Source organism: Mytilus trossulus, chromosome 6, assembly GCF_036588685.1.
Source record: "Mytilus trossulus isolate FHL-02 chromosome 6, PNRI_Mtr1.1.1.hap1, whole genome shotgun sequence".
Lineage (NCBI taxonomy): Eukaryota > Metazoa > Mollusca > Bivalvia > Mytilida > Mytilidae > Mytilus > Mytilus trossulus.
The window spans coordinates 52,352,240-52,372,607 of record NC_086378.1 but is presented as its reverse complement, the minus strand read 5'-3'; the positions used below and the strand labels follow the sequence as shown (position 1 = coordinate 52,372,607).

General features: G+C 30.0%; 1 protein-coding gene across 3 annotated transcripts in view; it reads left to right on the top strand.

The window, feature by feature from the left end:
• The window catches only part of LOC134721513 (SNF-related serine/threonine-protein kinase-like), a 37,866-nt gene extending 20,250 nt beyond the window's left edge, over positions 1–17,616 (top strand). For all 3 annotated transcript variants that reach the window (XM_063584589.1, XM_063584588.1, XM_063584587.1), the window contains one exon: positions 10,208–17,616. In XM_063584589.1, coding sequence (XP_063440659.1) covers positions 10,208–11,468 — 1,261 coding nt within the window. In that variant the 3' untranslated portion in view covers positions 11,469–17,616. The remainder of the gene's footprint in view (positions 1–10,207) is intronic.
• Positions 17,617–20,368: the final 2,752 nt, after the last annotated feature.

Sequence of the window (20,368 nt, the reverse complement as noted above, 5' to 3'; positions counted from 1 at the left end):
GACGACCTCTAATGATCAACCTCTTTGCGTAACGATTTGTCCAGTCTGATAATAACAGAGTTATGGTGATTAATTGAGTGAAAACTACATCAGGAGCATCTATGTTTATTGACATAATTATTGATAATAGTAAATATTAAGTAGAAATTGTTGTAAATATAAAATTATATTAGCCAAGTGAAAAGTTCAGGATCATGTAGGAGTTGTAGGTTTTATTGATGCTTAGAAGTCACAGAATCAACAACTTATCAGCAAACATATAATTTCTTATTTTCCTGAGTTTAATTCTTAAATTTGCAGCAAATTGCCTCTTATTGTTCCTTACAATGTTGACCAGAAAGTTATCTTCAAGATAGAAAAAAATCTGTTCTTGATTGGGCCACACTTAAAAAAATTTTGGTTTGCCCAAACCCTACCCAAAGGTTGAGACAGTGGGTAGGTAGATACTTCAATTTCTTTTTTTGAAAAAAAAAAGAAATTGAAGTATCAAATGTTTATTAGTCTTCATGCCTATTTGATTAAAAAAAACTTCTTAAAATTAGGACAATAAAAGAATTTGAGTAGGCAGCTTTTTTCTGGGTAGGTAGCGTTTGGGCAAACAAACCTATTATTTATTATGGCCTTGACACATGTTGTGCATAATTTTATAGCCTTTCAAAAGATTTTGGCTAGTACTAGTATTGAAAATAGCATAAAGAAATTTGATTTGTTCTCTCAAGAACCAAGCTACTTCTTGGAAATACCCCCCTTGCCCTTTTCCCAATAAAATGAAATTATGTTTAAAACAGTAATTGTGAAGATTATAATATGTGTCATTATTGTCAGTAGTTAGATCAAATTTCTGTCTGTAAGCTGCATGTCATTATGGTATCAAATTGTTATAATGGAACTGTGAAGCTATATTTGGCTATATATTATTGATCTTTGATTCGTGTAAAAAGAATTTGCTATTTTTTCTGTCACGATTTTTCTCTACAGAAAATGATTCAGCTATAATGATGGTGTACTCTTATAAAATAATAAGAGGACTTAATTATTGAATTAGCTTTTACAAATGAGGATTGGTGTTTAAACTTTAAACCTTCTTTTGTCAATTGAAATGTCTGAAGAGTTGCCATTGCCAAATTTGATTTGCCATTGCCAAATTTGTTTTGCCATTGCCAAATTTGATTTGCCATAGGCAAAGGGGCAAGTTGAAATAATGCAAGAGGGTAAATAGCAACTTATAATATACTGAGAGAGATCTTTGTAAAACCATTAGATGTGTCAATAGCTCCTCCACTAGGATCCTCATACATTCTTTTTGTATACATAAATTTGTATTCATAAATAAGATTCCTATGTAGGAAGTTAACTTTTTATTATGATTTCTAGCTGAAAAAAAGGAGGAAAAGTTAAAAATAGATTGTCTTGTTTCTGTGAGTTTGACATTCACAATAACATCAATGAATTGTTATTTGTTAAGCATAAAAAAGAAGTTTATACCTGATAAATGGTTAAGTTTAGGTCATGAAAGACAATAGTAAAGAGAGTGGGGTTAGGGAGGGGGAGACTGATAATGAAATGAGAAAAGTAAGAGAGGAAAAAATCTGTAGTGTTATGTTTGAGAAAAAATACATGCTCCCTAAATGTCACTTCTATTAGCTATCATACATGTAAAAGACAATGGATATAAAATGTGTTCCTTAGGGGTGTACAGGCAAATCATATTGATAAGTTCAGGTGGTAACTGATACTTTTACCCTATTCAAATAAGTGCTGCTTGTATTTAGGAATTTTAATATTTAAATGTATCCATGGAATATATTTGAAAGGTTGTAAACAGTAACCTCCTACAGATAGGATAAATATCAGTCAACATGAAAGTTCATGAAACCCTGGGTGTTCAAATGTTTAGGAAAAGAGGGCAACCTACAAATGTACTGCAAGTTTGATATTTGATTTTTTATTTTTACAATGGACAAGTATATAAGCTTGATTTCTTTAGACAGGCTTAATCTGATAAGTCTTTTGTATTCCTCACATAATTGACAGAAATTTGTATACAATATAGAAACCTGTTGCAAGCAGTAGTTTGTCAGATATTGATAAATCAATGCTATAGAAAGCCATGCCAGGACAGGAAGCTAATGTGATGTGACAACAAAGATCTAAAGAATGCATATTCACATGTACACAGGAATGTTTTGGGTTTTCTATTCACTGTATGGTATTTTATAACTGTACATCAATGTAACTACATTGTACAAGACTAGATGTAATACTTCTTTCACCTTTTAATACTAAAACCTAAACATTTTGCTAAAGGCCCTCAAGAAGTAAAAGTTAGGTGAGATTATATATTGCAGTGGTCATCCAGAGAAATATATTTTTTTTAAATTAGTATTTGAATCTTAGTAATTTGATAATAACAATTTGAGGTCCTTTATATCTCAGCTCCAAGCAGTATGGGTTTTGTCCCCCTCCCCCTCCCCACCCCAACCTCCTCTTTATCCACAATATGAAAGACCAGAAATCCTTATTTTATTGCTATTCAAGCTTGTCAACTAATATTGATACATTTCAAATTTAAAAATCCTGAAAGATATCTTGTGGTTACTAAGTTGATGAACTAGCTTTATCCATGATAACACTAATATTGTGTCATTAATCTCCAAGGTATTATTTATTTGTTGTTGAGGAAATTCATTGGAATTGTATTGCTTATTATGCTGTCTGTGCCACTTATAAACTAATGATTGGAAATGAGATGTAACACCACAAGATGTAGTAATATGATATTTTACGTCATAAAACTAGGAAAGGGCGAATTATCACACCATGTAACCAGTCTGTATCATTGAATTCAACACTTTGGGTTAGACCTAACTGTTTACCCAAAACAAAATTTAACTGCTTGCAGAATTTATAATGATAGGAAGATGGGGTATGATTGCAACTGACGCAATTATTTGCCAAAATGTAAACAACTTGTTTACTTTCACTTTTAAAAATGTTACATTAAAGTGTAGTTTTAAACTATAAACATTGAGATGACTAAAACAACCCTGCAATTTGTGAGCTTTTACCAGCATGTCTGTCCAGAATGTACAGAAACTATATTGTTCAGTTGTTAACTTAAGATTTTATTTTTTGGAAAAAGATTTCAATTTCAATTTTTTAGTTGAATTGGAGAAAAATGGAATTTTGTAGGATATAACAGCTTGATTGCAAACACTTTTTTAAAACTAGAACCTGGGGGGAACTTGATGTGCATGAAAGGGGTTAGCTCTTTATGATTAAAGACCATTCAGATGAAGAATAGGTTTATTGCTGTTCCTTTGACATACTAGTTTATCTCCTTGCATTAATTATGCAGAAGAAAGCCAGGCCTAATTGTATCAAAGACTTAATATATTCAAAATGCATACATAATTGTGTATTTTCTCTCTTTTAATATTTCACAATTTCCCGACCTTGTATCAGTGTTTTTCATGAACAATTGATTAAGATTGCAACTGTAATGTTATTCAAATATATAGATCATTTTTCTCAAACCAGTGGTAGGATTGATGCTTATCTTGCAGTCAGTTGTCACAGCTTTAATACTATGTGGAGTTAAATGCTGCTTTTTGCTAATGTTCTGGTCAAATTCTTGTAGGAATTGAGTGTCCAAAACAAATACACTATGTCTGTTCTAAGATTCCCATCCATGTAGAAAAAGAATTTGAAAAAAATCAAGTTTATTATTAGAAAATTATCAGTTTTTGACTTGAAAGGAAAATCAATTATACAATATTTTAATTTAGGTTGAGAAATATTTCCTCATTATAATGATTTATTTGTAAGTAGAAATTAACTGAATGACCTTAAAGGTAACCCTTTACATGTGTAAGAACATAGATGTATAAACATCTATGGTAAAAAATAAACTGAGAGATCACAGTTAAATGCATGTTAAAGTAACAGTAGTCTAAGAATAAATTGAAAGATTATACTATATATATAAGAATAAATGCAATTAACACATGTAAAATTGAGAATGGAAATGTGTATGAATAAACTAAAAGATCACTGAGTTACATGTGTAAGAATGAACTAAAAGTTCACAGTAACATGTGTAAGATTAAATAAATTGAAAACTTTTACGTTTTATTTCATAACTTAAAGATCTCTGTGACATGTGAAAGAATAATCTGAGAAATCATTTTTTTTAGTCTTTGCATTTTTTGGAAAAAAGAGAAGCTGTTGTTTACTATGGTTGGAAGGAATTTTCATGTGTTAAGTACATACCTTTCAAGAGATAAATTGTGTTTTTATAATTACACCCACTTGATAACCTTTGATAAGAGATAAGATGTTGCTAGACTCTCATTTGGTCAGTGCAAATCTGGATGTTCAGTTGCTGCGAGAAAACTGAGAGTTGCATATTACAGATTTTTATATAGGAAAAAAGATTGCAATAGTTTTGATTCAAAATTGCATGTTTCTTATAGCACTTTATAATGAAGTAGAGCCTCTTTCACATGCCTTGCTGTGTTGAGGATTTAATGGAATAATTATTGGCTTGTAAAACAAATCAAAACAATATAACTTAGGCTTAAAACAGCATTAACCTTGACTAAAAATAAAATTCTGTTATCATATAATAGATTTCTGATAGGTATAAGATAGGAGTTGTATATTTCAAAGAGAATTATATTTAGTGAATTAGCATTGTAATGTAAATGAAAGAGATGATTCATTATGTACAGCAAGGGAAATAAAACTTTAAGTCCATCACATAGCTATAATATTTATATCTTTAATAGAGGTCGGTCATTTACAAACGTATCAACCATATCGTATACGTTAACGAATCCGCATCTGCAGATATATCAAAAAATATTATGTGATCCCGAGCTTATTAATAAGACATGCTACATTTAAAAAAACTCACCTAATTAGAATCTCTTCGAAACAATCAAACATACACTTTAAATCTTTGTGATAGTGGTGTTTTAAAAAATAAATAATGAGATTTATCAACTACTTTTACCTGTCCTTCAAAAGGAGCCAATGTAAGGGCAGGTACATGAATATCGTACATAAACCCTTGATAATCTAGTTAAACAAATATTTCAAGATCTTATATGAATAAACACCAAAAAACTCAAATCTACTTCTTATACACACGTAAGGAACTTGAATATTGTTCATTTGTGATTTTGTCATAAAAGGTAATAGAAAAGTACTGAGTATCACTCTATTTGTCAATTAACAAATCTACTTCTTATATACACGTAAGGAACTTTGAATATTGTTCATTTGTGATTTTGTCATAAAAGGTAATAGAAAAGTACAAAATGTACTGAGTATCACTCTATTTGTCAACTAACAATTTGGTTATACGTGAGAACAAGTTCATACACAAACTTGCAACCTGTTCCAACTATCCGGACTATCTTTAAAAGTCGGGTTCCATATTCCACAAAATCGCGACATTTCCTAATTGTTTTGTAAATTTCTGCATTAGAAATTATTCAGTCGCCCATTTGGATTATTGAAAGTACATAAAATTAAAGCTCGGGATCATATACTATTTTTTGGTATATCTGCAGATGCGGATACGTCAACGTATATGATACGGTTGATACGTCTTTAAATGACCGACCTCTATTAGTAGGATTCCCCAATCAATATTGAAGTGTCCTTGTAAGTTATATAGGTAGTGACTATTTGTTCAGTTTTATTACTTCTTTGCTGTGGACCTTGAAAAAGCTAGAAATCATAAATTTAAGGGTTTCAAACTTTTCAACTAGCATTTTTGAGGAAAGGACAAGACTTCTTTTTGAATTCTATCATGTAGGTCTATGTCTATTCCGTAAATAAGAACAAAGAGGGGGAGTTGAAAAGGACTTCTATTTTATCAAATTTATCTTGAAAAGATTTCCAGATAGGTAATAATTGAATTGTAAAGTTTTTGAATGAAAATTAAAGGTCAAAGAAACCAAAAAGATCACTCTAACACAGCGAAAAATGCGTTAATATATCATAACGATATTCTGCCAAAACATTTCCTTCACCAATTAGCTTCAGATTCGATTAACAGATTTTTCTATGTAATTGAACCTTGCTCATGTTAACACACCATGATATAATCAGATTTAATTATTAATTGATTGAAGTAACTATTTTTAAAATGAGGTTACATCACATTTAATACCTTTTATGCCCTTAGTGATATTCAATTAATTACCTGATAATTGTGTATTGGAGAATGTCAATAATTCAATGAGAATTCCTGATTAGGTTTCTGATTGCACATTAATGTCAGATCATAAAAAACAAGGATTTATGACATGCAGTGTGTTCATAGGTAGCTTTATTTAGATATTTTATTGAGAGAGGAGCTACATTTTGTAAATGAAAGTTCATTATTGACAGCGACTTTTTTTGAAAAATAATAAAAGTTTGTTCCTGGTCTTAGATATAATTTTGAAAGTTGCTACTGCTGTGCATGGTCTTTTAAAAAAGGATCATCAATAATAATATACAAGCTGATTTGTAAGCAGTGTGAAACTGAAAGTAAAGTATTAAACTACATGTAGTTTTAAATGTTTAAAATTTCTTCAGATTACATACTGAACTGTTAACAAAATGCTATTATGATGTATAAATCCAAACTAAACCATTCATTCAGGCTTATTCCAGTTAAAAAAAAAAATGGACACAAAAAGCCATGTTTAAACTTTTCAAAATCTTTTGACCCCCAATCAGTTTTTTTGCAGAATCCTTAATAATTCCAAGTTTTGATCAAGGTTTTAAAATAGAAACTAATTTAGTGTTGAGAAACTTAAAAAAAAAATGAACTTGGATGTGACCTTTGACAGCTTAAATTCCTGTTGTGTCCTGTATTTTACTTGGTCATTACACCATCTTAGCATTTTTCGGTGCATCTAATTGGTTGTAAAGTACTTGTGGTCAATTTGATTGAAAAATTACCTTGGTTCTTACTGTTTCAGATGATGACACTAGTTAAACTTCTAGTATTCTTGGTAATTAAAACGATATTGATTGAAATCAAATGGAGGAATGGTTAAAAAGTCATTTAAAATCTGCTAGGAAGTATATCATAACCAATATACTAAGGTTATAATATTCTATTGACTGTATAGTATATAAATTTTCTATAGATCTTATCAAGAAATGCTTTGAATCAAATGAAGTTAATGTAATTCTAATTTTTGTCATTGCAAGCTTAAAAGCAGAAGATATAATCAAATTTCTTTCTCTATATGGGGAGTTCAGATTCAGTTCAGATAAGGGATATTGTTTTGAAATGAAAGTAAGGGGATACGAATTGGGAAAGTTTCATTTTTCATACGTAGGTCATTGGTTTTAAAGATTTCTTGTACAAATGTATGTTTCATGTATGCTTAATTACTCAAAGGAAGAACATTGCTTTACAGAAGATTTAAGAATTCTCTTCCAACCTTCCTTTAACTGTTTTAATGGACGATAGCCCTTAAAATGTTGAGACCTTGAATAGAGTATTGATTCAGACAACTTATTTACATTTAGATAATCAAGTATAAAAGTTTGTTTCTCTGTCAGACTCCATGTTTATTATGCAGACGGCATCAGCATTATTGTGTTTTTCAATTAATTTCTTAGAAAGTAAGGTTAAACTGCTATTGATGTGTTGTGATGAATAGTTTATTTTAGAAATGATTCGATAGGAGTATAACAATTAAGAGGTAAAGCAAGAGCACTAACAACTATTAAGATACAGGGACAGTCTGGAACATAAAAGCATTAGTAAATAGGCACCTTAATGGTCCTGTATATGAATGAAATAGTGACACTGGAAATAAAAGCAAGCCTCAATTATTTCTATTACTGTAGAAACATTAATTATCGTGGGGTTAAAATTTTATGGTTTTGTCTCTCTATAAGATTTCATTGGAATTTTATTTCGTGGTTTCCAGTAAATGGCAGTGATATGATATGCACATGTAGGTTAAATTTTTGTGGAGGTTTTAAATTTGTGGATATATTATATTCTTTCCACGAAATAAACGAAATTAAATCCTCCACGAAAAATTTCTGCTTTTACAGTATGTTAACCCAAGAGTATATGATTAACACCTGTCCTCTTACTGTCACATGCGATACCTTGCTGCAAGTACATTTAACTAAAATAATTCTGTCAGATGTGGGTGAGGTGCATGGTGTTTGACTGATTAAGGGTTTAAGGAATGACCCTAACACAAAAATGAATATGAATCGTTTTGACAATTAAATTTCTCCTGGAACTAATAACTTTTTATTTACAAAAAAATGTACTTTTCATATTCTGGTCAAAGTAATAACTATATGGATTCTATGGTGGGAGTATTAACTATTTCTGGTTGTCTGATATAAATAATGTATACTTTCAAATTAGGTCTACTTGATTGTGTTAATCAGTAAAGTAAATCAATTATGTGTGAAGTTTGTGGTATGGAAAGGGATATTAGTTCCTGAGATTGATGTTTAATGGGGAAAAACTTTGTGTGATTCTGTTTATTAGATGACAGATAATAAGGTTTGATAAAGGTTACCTTAATATAGTTTTGTGAAAAATGATGAAAAATTGTACAATTTTGGCCACTCAAGATGAGATGTCTCAAAGTTGATGCAATCAAGTTGGAATATTATGATTGACTCTCTAATTAATTTTCTTGTTATGGTTGGGGATCATATGGCCCTGTGTTCATAAACAGCAACCTGTCAAAAATTTCGCTCATGTTTGTCACATAAAACAAGGGACAAGTGCATCAAGGATGTAGACTTTTTTTAATAGAGATGTCTATCTCTTGAAACAACTTTTTAAAAACCAATTGTGTATCAGTATGGATAGATTTTTCTAAAGGAAGTATAGAGTTCCACTTCCTATTTCATTTATAAATCACTCAAGTTTTGAGTGGTTTTCATATCCAACAGTGATAACGTATGGTTTAATGCAAGCCTTATACAGTCTATATTCTCAGCTCTTGTCCAGAATTAGAATTAACTGTTAATGACAGGAGCTATTTGCACATCATTTTCAAGTTCACCATAATTTTATACATATCATTAGGGAAAACAAAATATATACCTCAGGTTTCTCAGGCAGCAAAAAGTAGGGTAGATAGATAGTTAATGATTTTTTTTTATTCAATTATTTTTTTTAGACTTTATTGAGGAAAGAACAGTATTAAATGGTCCTTAACCAAGATTGCAAATGATATGTGATAGGGAAGGCATTTCACATTTAGGGTAGATATGGAGGCAAGAAACTAACTCCAATAATTCAGTCCCTCCCAGTTATCAATCTCACCTACTTGCATGACTTGCCATGTTCATGAAGTTATCATAGATCAGGGGAATATAACGACTGAATTATTCGGGTTAACGCAGGAAACAAAAGTATATGTTTTTCATTTACCCGAATATGAAACATGGACTTTGTCATTTGTTACAGCTTTGACAGGTAATGGATATTTCTTCCAGGGAAAAATCACATTAGCATTTGTAACCATTTCTAATTTCAAGAGTCCATGTTTTTGTTGTGTCATTTTGTGATCTATTGGATGTTTTTATTCGATTACTATTGGTTTGTATTGAACTTCCTGGATTAGATGTCAGACCATATGCTGTGCAGGATCAGATAACAATTTTAAATTTGCTGTACTCTATCGATATGATGTTAGAATGTCAGATCTTGTCAATGACATTGTCTAGATAAAATTTCACCAATTTTCATCCCACACAGAGTACGAATGAATGTTGTTTTCAGGCTAATATGAATATTTTGTACTACAGAATCATGCTGTAATAAAACTGATATTAGTAAATGCTGAATTTATTTGATGATTTATTGTAGCAAATGGGCATGCAGATATGTTGTCTATCCTATTGTTAAAAATCTCATTGTAAAAAAACATTAATTGAAAAGCAAGGAATTTACATACAACAATAAACACAATGCACAATATTGTAGGGCTATTGACTATGTATTTTGTATTTTGTGATTTCATTCATGTTTTAATTATAAAAGAGATTTCAGTTTAGACCTGTAATCCATGACCGATTAGCTTCCATGTATAACCTTTGAACAGGGAATTACAACAGATATATTTAATCTAATCACTTTGAGATCAATTGTACATTCCTGATTCTGTATATGGGTTTTAGACAATAACTTTTCTCTGTCTCTTTTCAGTATCCAGACAAAGGACAATGACCAGAAAGATGAACTGACAATGCCAAAGATTAGTATAGTACAGTCCCTCGTGTCACCTCCCGGTACACATCCATCTCCAGGTCAGTCCATGTCCTTCACCCCTGACCGAGATAGACTGTTACCACGTAAATACAGCCTCATTCAGGAGGAATCCGAAGATTATGACGATGATGATATGGAAGTTGAAGAAGTAGATATACATCACGCTCGATCAGCTGAAAACTTACTTGATGATTCAAGCTATCGTCCAGAGATATTATCACCTGTTGGTTATGAGAATATGAACCTAAAGAGACCACTGATCTCTGTTGCTAGTTCACCTCAGTTATTAAAACAGATCTGTGAAGAAAATGAGTCGGACGAAGAAGATGATTTCGTTCCATCCAAGATTCATTCACCACGAATGAAAAATAGATCTCGATGTGCATCTCCCGAAATGATAAGAAAATATGAACAGCGTAGAAGAAAAGGTGCAGGGTCAAGAGGTCATAGTTGTAGTAGTTCTGATGCTAGTGACACTGATGACACAGAAGGACGATCAAGAAAGGACAAATTGAAACATAAGTTCATGCATCGTCGTAGAGACAGTAGTGATCATTCCAGTGATACTGATGGTGGACCCTCGGGACCAGGGGGAGGTAATCTAGGAGGAGGAAGTGGATTTGATGGTGGACATGGTCGGCCACCTAAAGAGAGAAAAGACAGAGATCACAAAGACGATGGAGGAGGAAGTGGAAAGGGAAGCGGGTCAAAGGACAATAAAAGTGGAAAAACTCGCCAGCAGAATCATTTAGTCAATAATGACTTGAATGGACGAATCATCAATGGGAGAACGAGTGAATTAAGTATATCGTCAGCAATATCTAACTTGAGTGTAGGTAGTAAAAATAGTCTAAAATACATCGTTGAGAAGAACGAAAGTGATATAGAGGACAACTGTAGTTCTAATGACTATTGTTCATATTCTGGAAGCTCACGGCAGAGTAGTCAGAATCCTGTAATATGTGATTTTCATTCGTTAACCAATTCTCCTCATAAAGACTTCTTTAGGTTAGCTGATAAAGAGAACTTGTCTCAGTCTAATACTCTGATATCATCCTCCGTCTGTTCACCGAAGGTCAAAAGTCGTAAATTAAACAACATGAAAGTGGATATAAATCGTAATGGCTACTGTCATGTACACCATAGTCAGCAAGTTCCAACGGTCAAAGCTGATACTAAATGTTGTTCTGTTGTTTAATGAACAATCATTCTAGTATACTCACTACTTTGATTGCTTTTTATGATTTGTAGATTAAACTCTTGTTTTTCATTGTGAAAATTACATAAAAAGTCGAATTTTTAGGCAATATTTAAGAAAAATGTTTTAGTGAGAATTTTACTCTATTTTTTAAGACTCCCAAAATGTTTGTTAGTCTTTTCATACATTTTCTTTTCCTCTGTTAAACATATAAAATGGAAGATTTCTATTTGTGTTGCTTTCTGTTAAATTGTACTAAGATTCAGTATTTATGTTTATGATTTAAAACCTTGAATTGTGCTTTCTGTAACTTTGTACTAAACAATTGTTTTAAGCTAGTATATTAGAGGGTACATTTGATGACATCTAAATATTTTTTTCAGTAGAAAACTTGGCTAAATTGGTAACATATTTGCTGATTAAAATTGAACACATAAATGTGAGCCTGTTATGTAAGCCTGTTTATAAAGGCTGTTTCTGTAGTCTGAAGCTAATAACATTCTATTGATTTACTGTAAGATATGCACTTTGAATGTTTATGAAAGTTTTCGCTGATTTATTTTTTTTACAAGATCTTTCTACATTGTACATCTTCAAACAGATTGTGACTGCACCATTACCAAAAAGTTAGATTTTTAATAATGAGATTTAACGATATTTAACCTGTTATCTTAATTCAAAGCATTTAAGTGATCAATTTGACACTTTTTGAATACCAAGATGTACTTCCAGTTATATATGATTGTTATAGTTAAACAGTTAAACAGTTTTACTGCATATTATATAATTACCAAAATATATAACTGTGATTTTCACAAACCTTATTAGGACATTTTTCTCTCTAAATGTTCCAATACTATTGCATTGTTACTTTTCAAGTTATTTTTGGTCGGAGATTTTTTTATTGAAATTTTATTTTTTCAAACAACTAATACATGGTTTTATTATTTCTTTAATATCAATCAAAACATTTCATATTTCCCTTACCGATTTCACTAGTTTTAGTTGACATATATACTTTTACATCCTTAAACATAACATTAATTAATGTTGTTGCCATGGAATTTAACTTCCTGTTTCACTCCTTTTGATATTTAAACGGCAGGTAACGACTGACAATAATTTTCACTTTGATTACAGAAATAAAACATCATTGACATTTAACTAAAAATAGATTGTAACAGCATGTGTTTAATGACTAAGTATGAACAAAAATCAATTCGTTTTTATAGAAAAGTTCAACACAATCAAAACATCATCGTCTGACTTCTTGATGATCAAATAGAAACTTATAAAACACACTAATATTAATCACATATTTTTTAATTGACAAATTTTGCCAAAAAGTTGGGGGTATGGGATTTGTCTGTCAGGCTGTTACCATTTAATTGTAAACAAAGTATTTCAGTGTTTGGTTTGAAGAAAAAAATCTGCAAGTTTCCTTATAATTTTTTTTTTTTTCTTCTTTTTAATTTGGATATATTCTTTAGAATTTATAATGCCTATTTTTCAGTCAAACCTGCTTTTAAAGTTACCTTTATTAAGCCTAAAAACCTGTTTTGTCAGGTCACTTCTCTTATAAGATAATTTTTTTCCCCAATAATAATATTTGTATACAGATCTGTGTAATTTAAAGGTTAATTTGGAAGTAATCCTTATAAGAAAATATGAATTGGTGTTGTCCCTTAAGTTTGTGTGGAAGAACCACAATGCATACAAGTTTGTACTTTCCATCTTTGAAATAATTAAATTTTTGTAATAATGGTTTTTATCAAATCAACATGATCAACTTTACATAAACTCTTGATGTTCTTCACATAAGGCAATTTACTTAAATAAATTACATATACATTGTACATTGTAAGACACTAAGAGCTCTTTATATAAAGTCTATATATGATGAACAAAAAGAACTTTAGAGACATAATTCAAATGATTGATAAGGAAAATAGTTCATTAATTTCATTTTACCATTCTAATGATTTTTAAAGTACTGTTCATGGGGAAAGAATTAATTGTATTGTTTAAAAGACATTTTTTGGAGGTTATTAAGATAAAAATTTTAAAAAAACTTAGTAGTCTGAATAAGCAGACTTTCATAGTTTTATTATAGGGGCAAGAAAGATAACTCAAAGATGTTAGAGAAATTTATTTACCAATCAGATTTGACACTTATCACAATTTTTGAAGGGTGGGATATTACTATTGCTTCTACGACCAACAAAAACTGTTATTATCAGTGGCATTTAAATGACAGAAAACAAAGAAAAACAAATAAATAATTCTTTATTATATGGGTAATAGGAAATATTAGCTGTATGTCACAATCTGAAATTGTTTATCTCGTTCACTCTCTAATAAGCTTTACATTGTGACTCACAGCTAATATTTTACACTATCTGTGGAAAACTTGATAATTGAAATAATTTATACTTAAAAATATTTTATGGAACATGTTTTACATGATAGTGCTTATTGAATTGTCTTTGCATATCACCAACACACTTTTAAAAATCTTAAGTAATGATTTTCTTCATTATTGCTTTGACAATCCAAAGTGATACCAATGGCAGAATATAGATTTATTTGATTATTGATTTAAAAGTCAGATATTGAAAAAGATATCTGCCATCTGATTTCAAATTCTGATTGTTCATGGAAAGTGCTACTTTATTCCATGGTACTAAATTTAGTTCAATCTATATTCTTAATATATAATCTATATATAAATATATATATATTATCAATGAGAGTTGAGGGACTGAATAGACTAGTAACCCCTCTGTCATGGCATAATAATACTACATACATGTTTGTTACTTCATATAAAATAGATCATATATTAAATTGATACTCGTCCTTGTAGCTGTAACCAAAAATAAGAATCTTATTTGATGTGAATGAGTCATTTTGTTATTTGAGGAGAACAAACCATGTAAGAAGGCATGGTTACAGATATAAGTTAATCTAGAAAATAATCAATGTGTCTTTAAAAGGACATCTTTTATGTATATTTTCCAAAATCCTAAAATTCTATGAATAAATTGGTTTCGCCTATGTTATAAATGGATTTTGTGGATATTATTGAATTTATCGTATTGAATATACATTATGATCTTTTTGTTAAGATATAACTGGTTGTGGAGATAGAACAGAAAATATATCTTGTACATCATGAGAAATTTAAATTTTATTGTACATATATACATATATACTATAATTAGAGGAGTATTTATGTTCCCACAGTATGTATAAAACCCCATTTTATTTATTTTTACTTGTTTGTATTTGACGGACAAAATGACTCACTGTTTTTATTGTTTTATATTTTTTTGGACTGTACATATGATTTTTTTTATGTTGATAGAATTTTAGTCTATTTTTACTGCCAGTAGTCATATATATGTTCATATACAACATTGTACAATGTAAAATTTAGCTTTTTTGTTAATCCGGTTCATTATTATTAGTAGCACTTTGTTATATAACATGTATCTTAAAAAACATTTTACTAACTATTGTCTTAGCATACCATTGGCATCTGAATATGTCATTTTTTAAAGATGTCAAATTATTATAATCAAAGTACAAAAAAATCATTTTATGAATGATTTACAATTTTTATGCTCATCAGTATCTTTTGTTAAAATAATAATTTGCAATTTGGCAAAGGCTATTCCAGAATTTCAATATAGGGGTTCAAAACAAGTTTTCACACTAAAACATATTTAATTTCAAATTAAAATTGTATGTTTTTGGGGTCTTGGCTAAAAAAGTCTTCCAAACCCCTTCACTTTTAATTTATGAAAATGCCTAATTTTCTTATATGATATCTGGTAAGATATTTCAGTAATTCAACCTTTCACTGATAAACGTTTTGTGCATATATTTCTTAAACCAATTAAGGTATCATTGATATTTTACCACAATAACTGATGTTTCAGAATTATTTCTGGAATAGTTAGCAATTATTGCCTATTTTTTGGTACTTATTCAAATTTTATTGTTATACCAGTTTTAAATAGATAAATAGTTACGGAATGATTTGTCAACACATTATCTAGATCACCATGACCTACTTTTACAAAGTGCTGTACTAGAAACTTACTGTGGATTCATTTATTTTCGTGGGTATCAATTTCCATGGATTGCTAAAAACTTGCATATTCATAGATATTTGATTTCATGGTTTTAACAATCTCTGTATACAAAGCCTATTCAAAATATGTTTTTCGTTGAACATTTGATTTCCTGGTTCACATGCACCCACGAAACCCACGAAAATTGGTATCCAACGGATAATAATGAATCCACAGTATTGATTTTTGAGTAATCATGAAGGCAACTTGTCTGTGTCATGTAAACAAGTTCCCTATTCCATAGTTTAAAAAAAAATCTTGTTGGATTAAGAAAAAAAATGAAAACTTTTTATGTACAAATGTCTTTTATTCACATCTTACAACAATACTTTTTGCATGTCTTGTGAATGAAGTGAATTTTGTGACACATTACAAAGTTGTTGACAAAATTAGCACTAAATAAGAGACCTCAAACCCATGCCATGACAATTCTATGCTTAACAGTGATATATCAATCATTTTTGAGTTATTCAGGGATTATATCATTTCATTGTAAGATAAAACATTGACATTGTATATATCATACAGAACTCAAGTGATTTCAGATACTCTATAAAACAGTGTTTCAATTTTACTTGTGAATTTCCTAATGGTTCGACCCACTCTTCTGTAAGTTTATATCAATAAACATTTATATAACCCAGAAATATTTCCTTTCCATGTTGCCCTTTTTTATTGTGAACAAATTCTCCCTTAAGAATATTCTGATATATTTATTTTTATTAAACCTGACTAGATGTGGTTCTCTGATAATCATACTAATCGAACAGAACAGATAAATGAAAATTACAGCAATTGCAGTTCTTCAGCAAAAAATGGACAAAGTTTTGTGTTTCCTGTTTATAAGCTCTCCAAAGATTACCATAAATATTCCAGTACAGTATAAAGTAAATGAATTTCTTCCCATTATTTTCCCCCCAAGATAAGGTTATAACTCCAATTTAGGAAAGAGCTTATCAAAGCTTGAAGTCATTGGTGTTTTTGTTAGGCAGAGCTTTTTTTGGAGAGTAACAAATCTAAAGATTCTGTGTACAGTTTTGTCTATGGAGTATGCATCATATGTAAATGTTATAGTAAGGGATTATTGGATGTTTAGAGCTGGTCTCTTCAAGATGTATCTATATTTAAAAAAAACATCCATTACAACCAGAACTGTACAGCTGTAAGCACATTTTCTTACAAGTGGTCAATTTTGTTTTAATTTCATCATAAGCTTGTTACCCTTAAAAAGATCTTTGTTGTTGTTGAAAAGAATTTTTTTTAAACAGGGAGTGTCAAAAATATAAGTGACAAATGCCAAAAGAATAAGAATACATTTAGAACGGGGAAAATCTACAGAAAAAAAATTAAATGTTTTGTGTCATAAAATATTTCAGGAAGACTTCTTTTGAGGAGTGTAGTTGGGCAACATCAGACTACTTAAATTAAATTTTTTGACCACAAGTGTTTGTAATTCATGTAAATTTTTATGTTGCACAAGTAGCAAACTAAATTTTGTATTTACATAAGCAATAGATTTTCCAATCAATATTTTTTTTTACAGCTCTCGGTAATTAAACTGAATTGACCAGTTTTTAGAAAATGGCTGAACAGTTGTATGATTTTTGGTGTAAATAGATAGTTAGCTTTATGTAAAATATGTATCATCACTTAATTGTTCATCTTCATCTTAGTATTACTTAATTACTTTTACCTGGCTGTGAGTGGAATGAATGACTCTGTAATAAAGGTATTCTATTTAAATGGGTACAGAACACCTAAGGGAGTTAACTCTTTAAAAAAAACGCTTAAATTTTTATATTCATTATATAAGTAAAGAGAAATCAAGGTTCACAGTGAAAAAAAATAAGATGTCAAACTTCTATATAAGGGATAAAATTATCCTGTTAATTTCAAATTTCTTGAAATTATATTGTTCAAAATTTTAGGCAAATCAAATGAGTCAAATATATTTTAGTCAAAGTGTTGAATACCACCTAAATATAAAGAAAACACTGATTCACTTCTGTTATATGTAGATTATAAAAAGTTAATTTGAAATAAGTTTTAGCAAGGGATAAAAGTTTCCTTTATTTTTCTGAAGCATCATCCAGTTAAAGTGCTAAGCACATTTAGGTCAAATGTATTGAGTTATAGAGTCAAATTAACTTTACTATGAGTTTTTGCTTTCAAATTGTTTAAAACACTCAATTTTTCTTTTAGACATGATCAAAAGTAGGCTTTTATCCAAAAAAAAATCATATCTCAAAAAAAAATTATTGTTTTTTTTTTTTTTTTTTTTGTTATTTCAAAAAAAGTTTTTTCAAAATCTTATTTAGATATATTCTGTATTAAAGTATGCCTTAAAATGTTCCAGGTTCTTTCATTTCTTTTTTAAGTTCTCAAAATATGTCAGTAGCCAGAAGTATTTATGCATAGCAATAACAGTTTATATGTATTTAATTATAGTAGTGGGATTTTCACTTTATACTTTAACTGATAATGATTAAGTATTTCTTTGAATATTATTTTATTCTGTCTGTTATATGGTGGAATATTATCTTAGAATATAGAGATCATGTTACAATTAAGTGCCAGTCTTTGTAAGAATCAGGCAATTTAGATAAATAAAAAACGTTAATTTCTAGTGCATTTCAACCAAGTTGTATCTTCTATTACCAGAACAGAAAACGAAAATGAATGTTATTTTCGTGCATAGCTACATATTATGAACTGAAATCAATGTCAAATTGGGTTGGTTTTTATACGACCGCAAATTTTGAAAAAATTTTCGTCGTATATTGCTATCACGTTGGCGTCGTCGTCGTCGTCGTCGTCGTCCGAATACTTTTAGTTTTCGCACTCTAACTTTAGTAAAAGTGAATAGAAATCTATGAAATTTTAACACAAGGTTTATGACCATAAAAGGAAGGCTGGTATTGATTTTGGGAGTTTTGGTCCCAACATTTTAGGAATTAGGGGCCAAAAAGGGCCCAAATAAGCATTTTCTTGGTTTTCGCACTATAACTTTAGTTTAAGTTAATAGAAATCTATGAAATTTTGACACAAGGTTTATAACCACAAAATAAAGGTTGGGATTGATTTTGGGAGTTTTATTTTCAACAGTTTAGGAATTAGGGGCCAAAAAAGGGCCCAAATAAGCATTATTCTTGGTTTTCGCACATTAACTTTAGTTAAAGTAAATAGAAATCAATGAAATTTAAACACAATGTTTATGACCACAAAAGGAAGGTTGGTATTGATTTTGGGAGTTTTGGTCCCAACAGTTTATGAATTAGGGGCCAAAAAGGGACCCAAATAAGCATTTTTCTTGGTTTTCGCACCATAGCGTTAGTATAAGTAAATAGAAATCTATGAAATTTAAACACAAGGTTTATGACTATAAAAGGAAGGTTGGTATTGATTTTGGAAGTTTTGGTCTAAACAGTTAAGGAAAAAGGGGCCCAAAGGGTCCAAAATTAAACTTTGTTTGATTTCATCAAAATTGAATAATTGGGGTTCTTTAATATGCCGAATCTAACTGTGTATGTAGATTCTTAATTTTTGGTCCCGTTTTCAAATTGGTCTACATTAAGGTCCAAAGGGTCCAAAATTAAACTTAGTTTGATTTTAACAAAAATTGAAACCTTGGGGTTCTTTGATATGCTGAATCTAAAAATGTACTTAGATTTTTGATTATTGGCCCAGTTTTCAAGTTGGCCCAAATCGGGGTCCAAAATTAAACATTGTTTGATTTCATCAAAAATTGAATAATTGGGGTTCTTTGATATGCCAAATCTAACTGTGTATGCAGATTCTTAATTTTTGGTCCAGTTTTAAAATTGGTCTAAATTAAAGTGCAAAGGGTCCAAAATTAAACTAAGTTTGATTTTAACAAAAAATAAATTCTTGGGCCTCTTTGATATGCTGAATCTAAACATGTACTTAGATTTTTGATTATGGGCCCAGTTTTCAAGTTGGTCCAAATCAGGATCTAAAATTATTATATTAAGTATTGTGCAATAGCAAGTCTTTTCAATTGCACAGTATTGTGCAATGGCAAGAAATATCTAATTTCACAATATTGTGAAATAGCAAATTTTTTTTTAATTAAGAGTTATCTTTCTTTGTCCAGTATAGTAAGCAAGAAATATCTGCAAGAATTTTTTTTTAATTGGAGTTATCTTTCTTTGTCCAGAATCAACTTAAATCTTTGTTATATACAATATACAATGTATATTCACTTTTTACTACCAACTGATAAATTTAAATAATCTTTACCATTCAGTGATAACAAGCAGTTTTTTTACATCATGTATTTAAATGAGTAGTAATTGTTGCAAACTCCATTAGAATATTTTAATTGAAATTAGTTTTGGAATAAGGGAAAGGGGGATGTGAATAAAAAATTGGATTAAATTTTTCTCATTTGAAATTTCATAAATAAAAAGAAAATTTCTTCAAACATTTTTTTGAGAGGATTAATATTCAACAGCATAGTGAATTGCTCTAAGAGAAAACAAAAATTTTAAGTTCATTTGAATACATTCATTCTGTGTCAGAAACCTATGCTGTGTCAACTATTTAATCACAATCCAAATTTAGAGCGGAATCCAGCTTGAATGTTGTGTCCATACTTGCCCCAACCGTTCAGGGTTCAACCTCTGCGGTCGTATAAAGCTGCGCCCTGCGGAGCATCTGGTTTGGTCATGTTTTCACCACTGCCTGATTCTTAGACAAACTGGCACTTAAGCATTTATATTTTTGTTTGTGTATCAAATT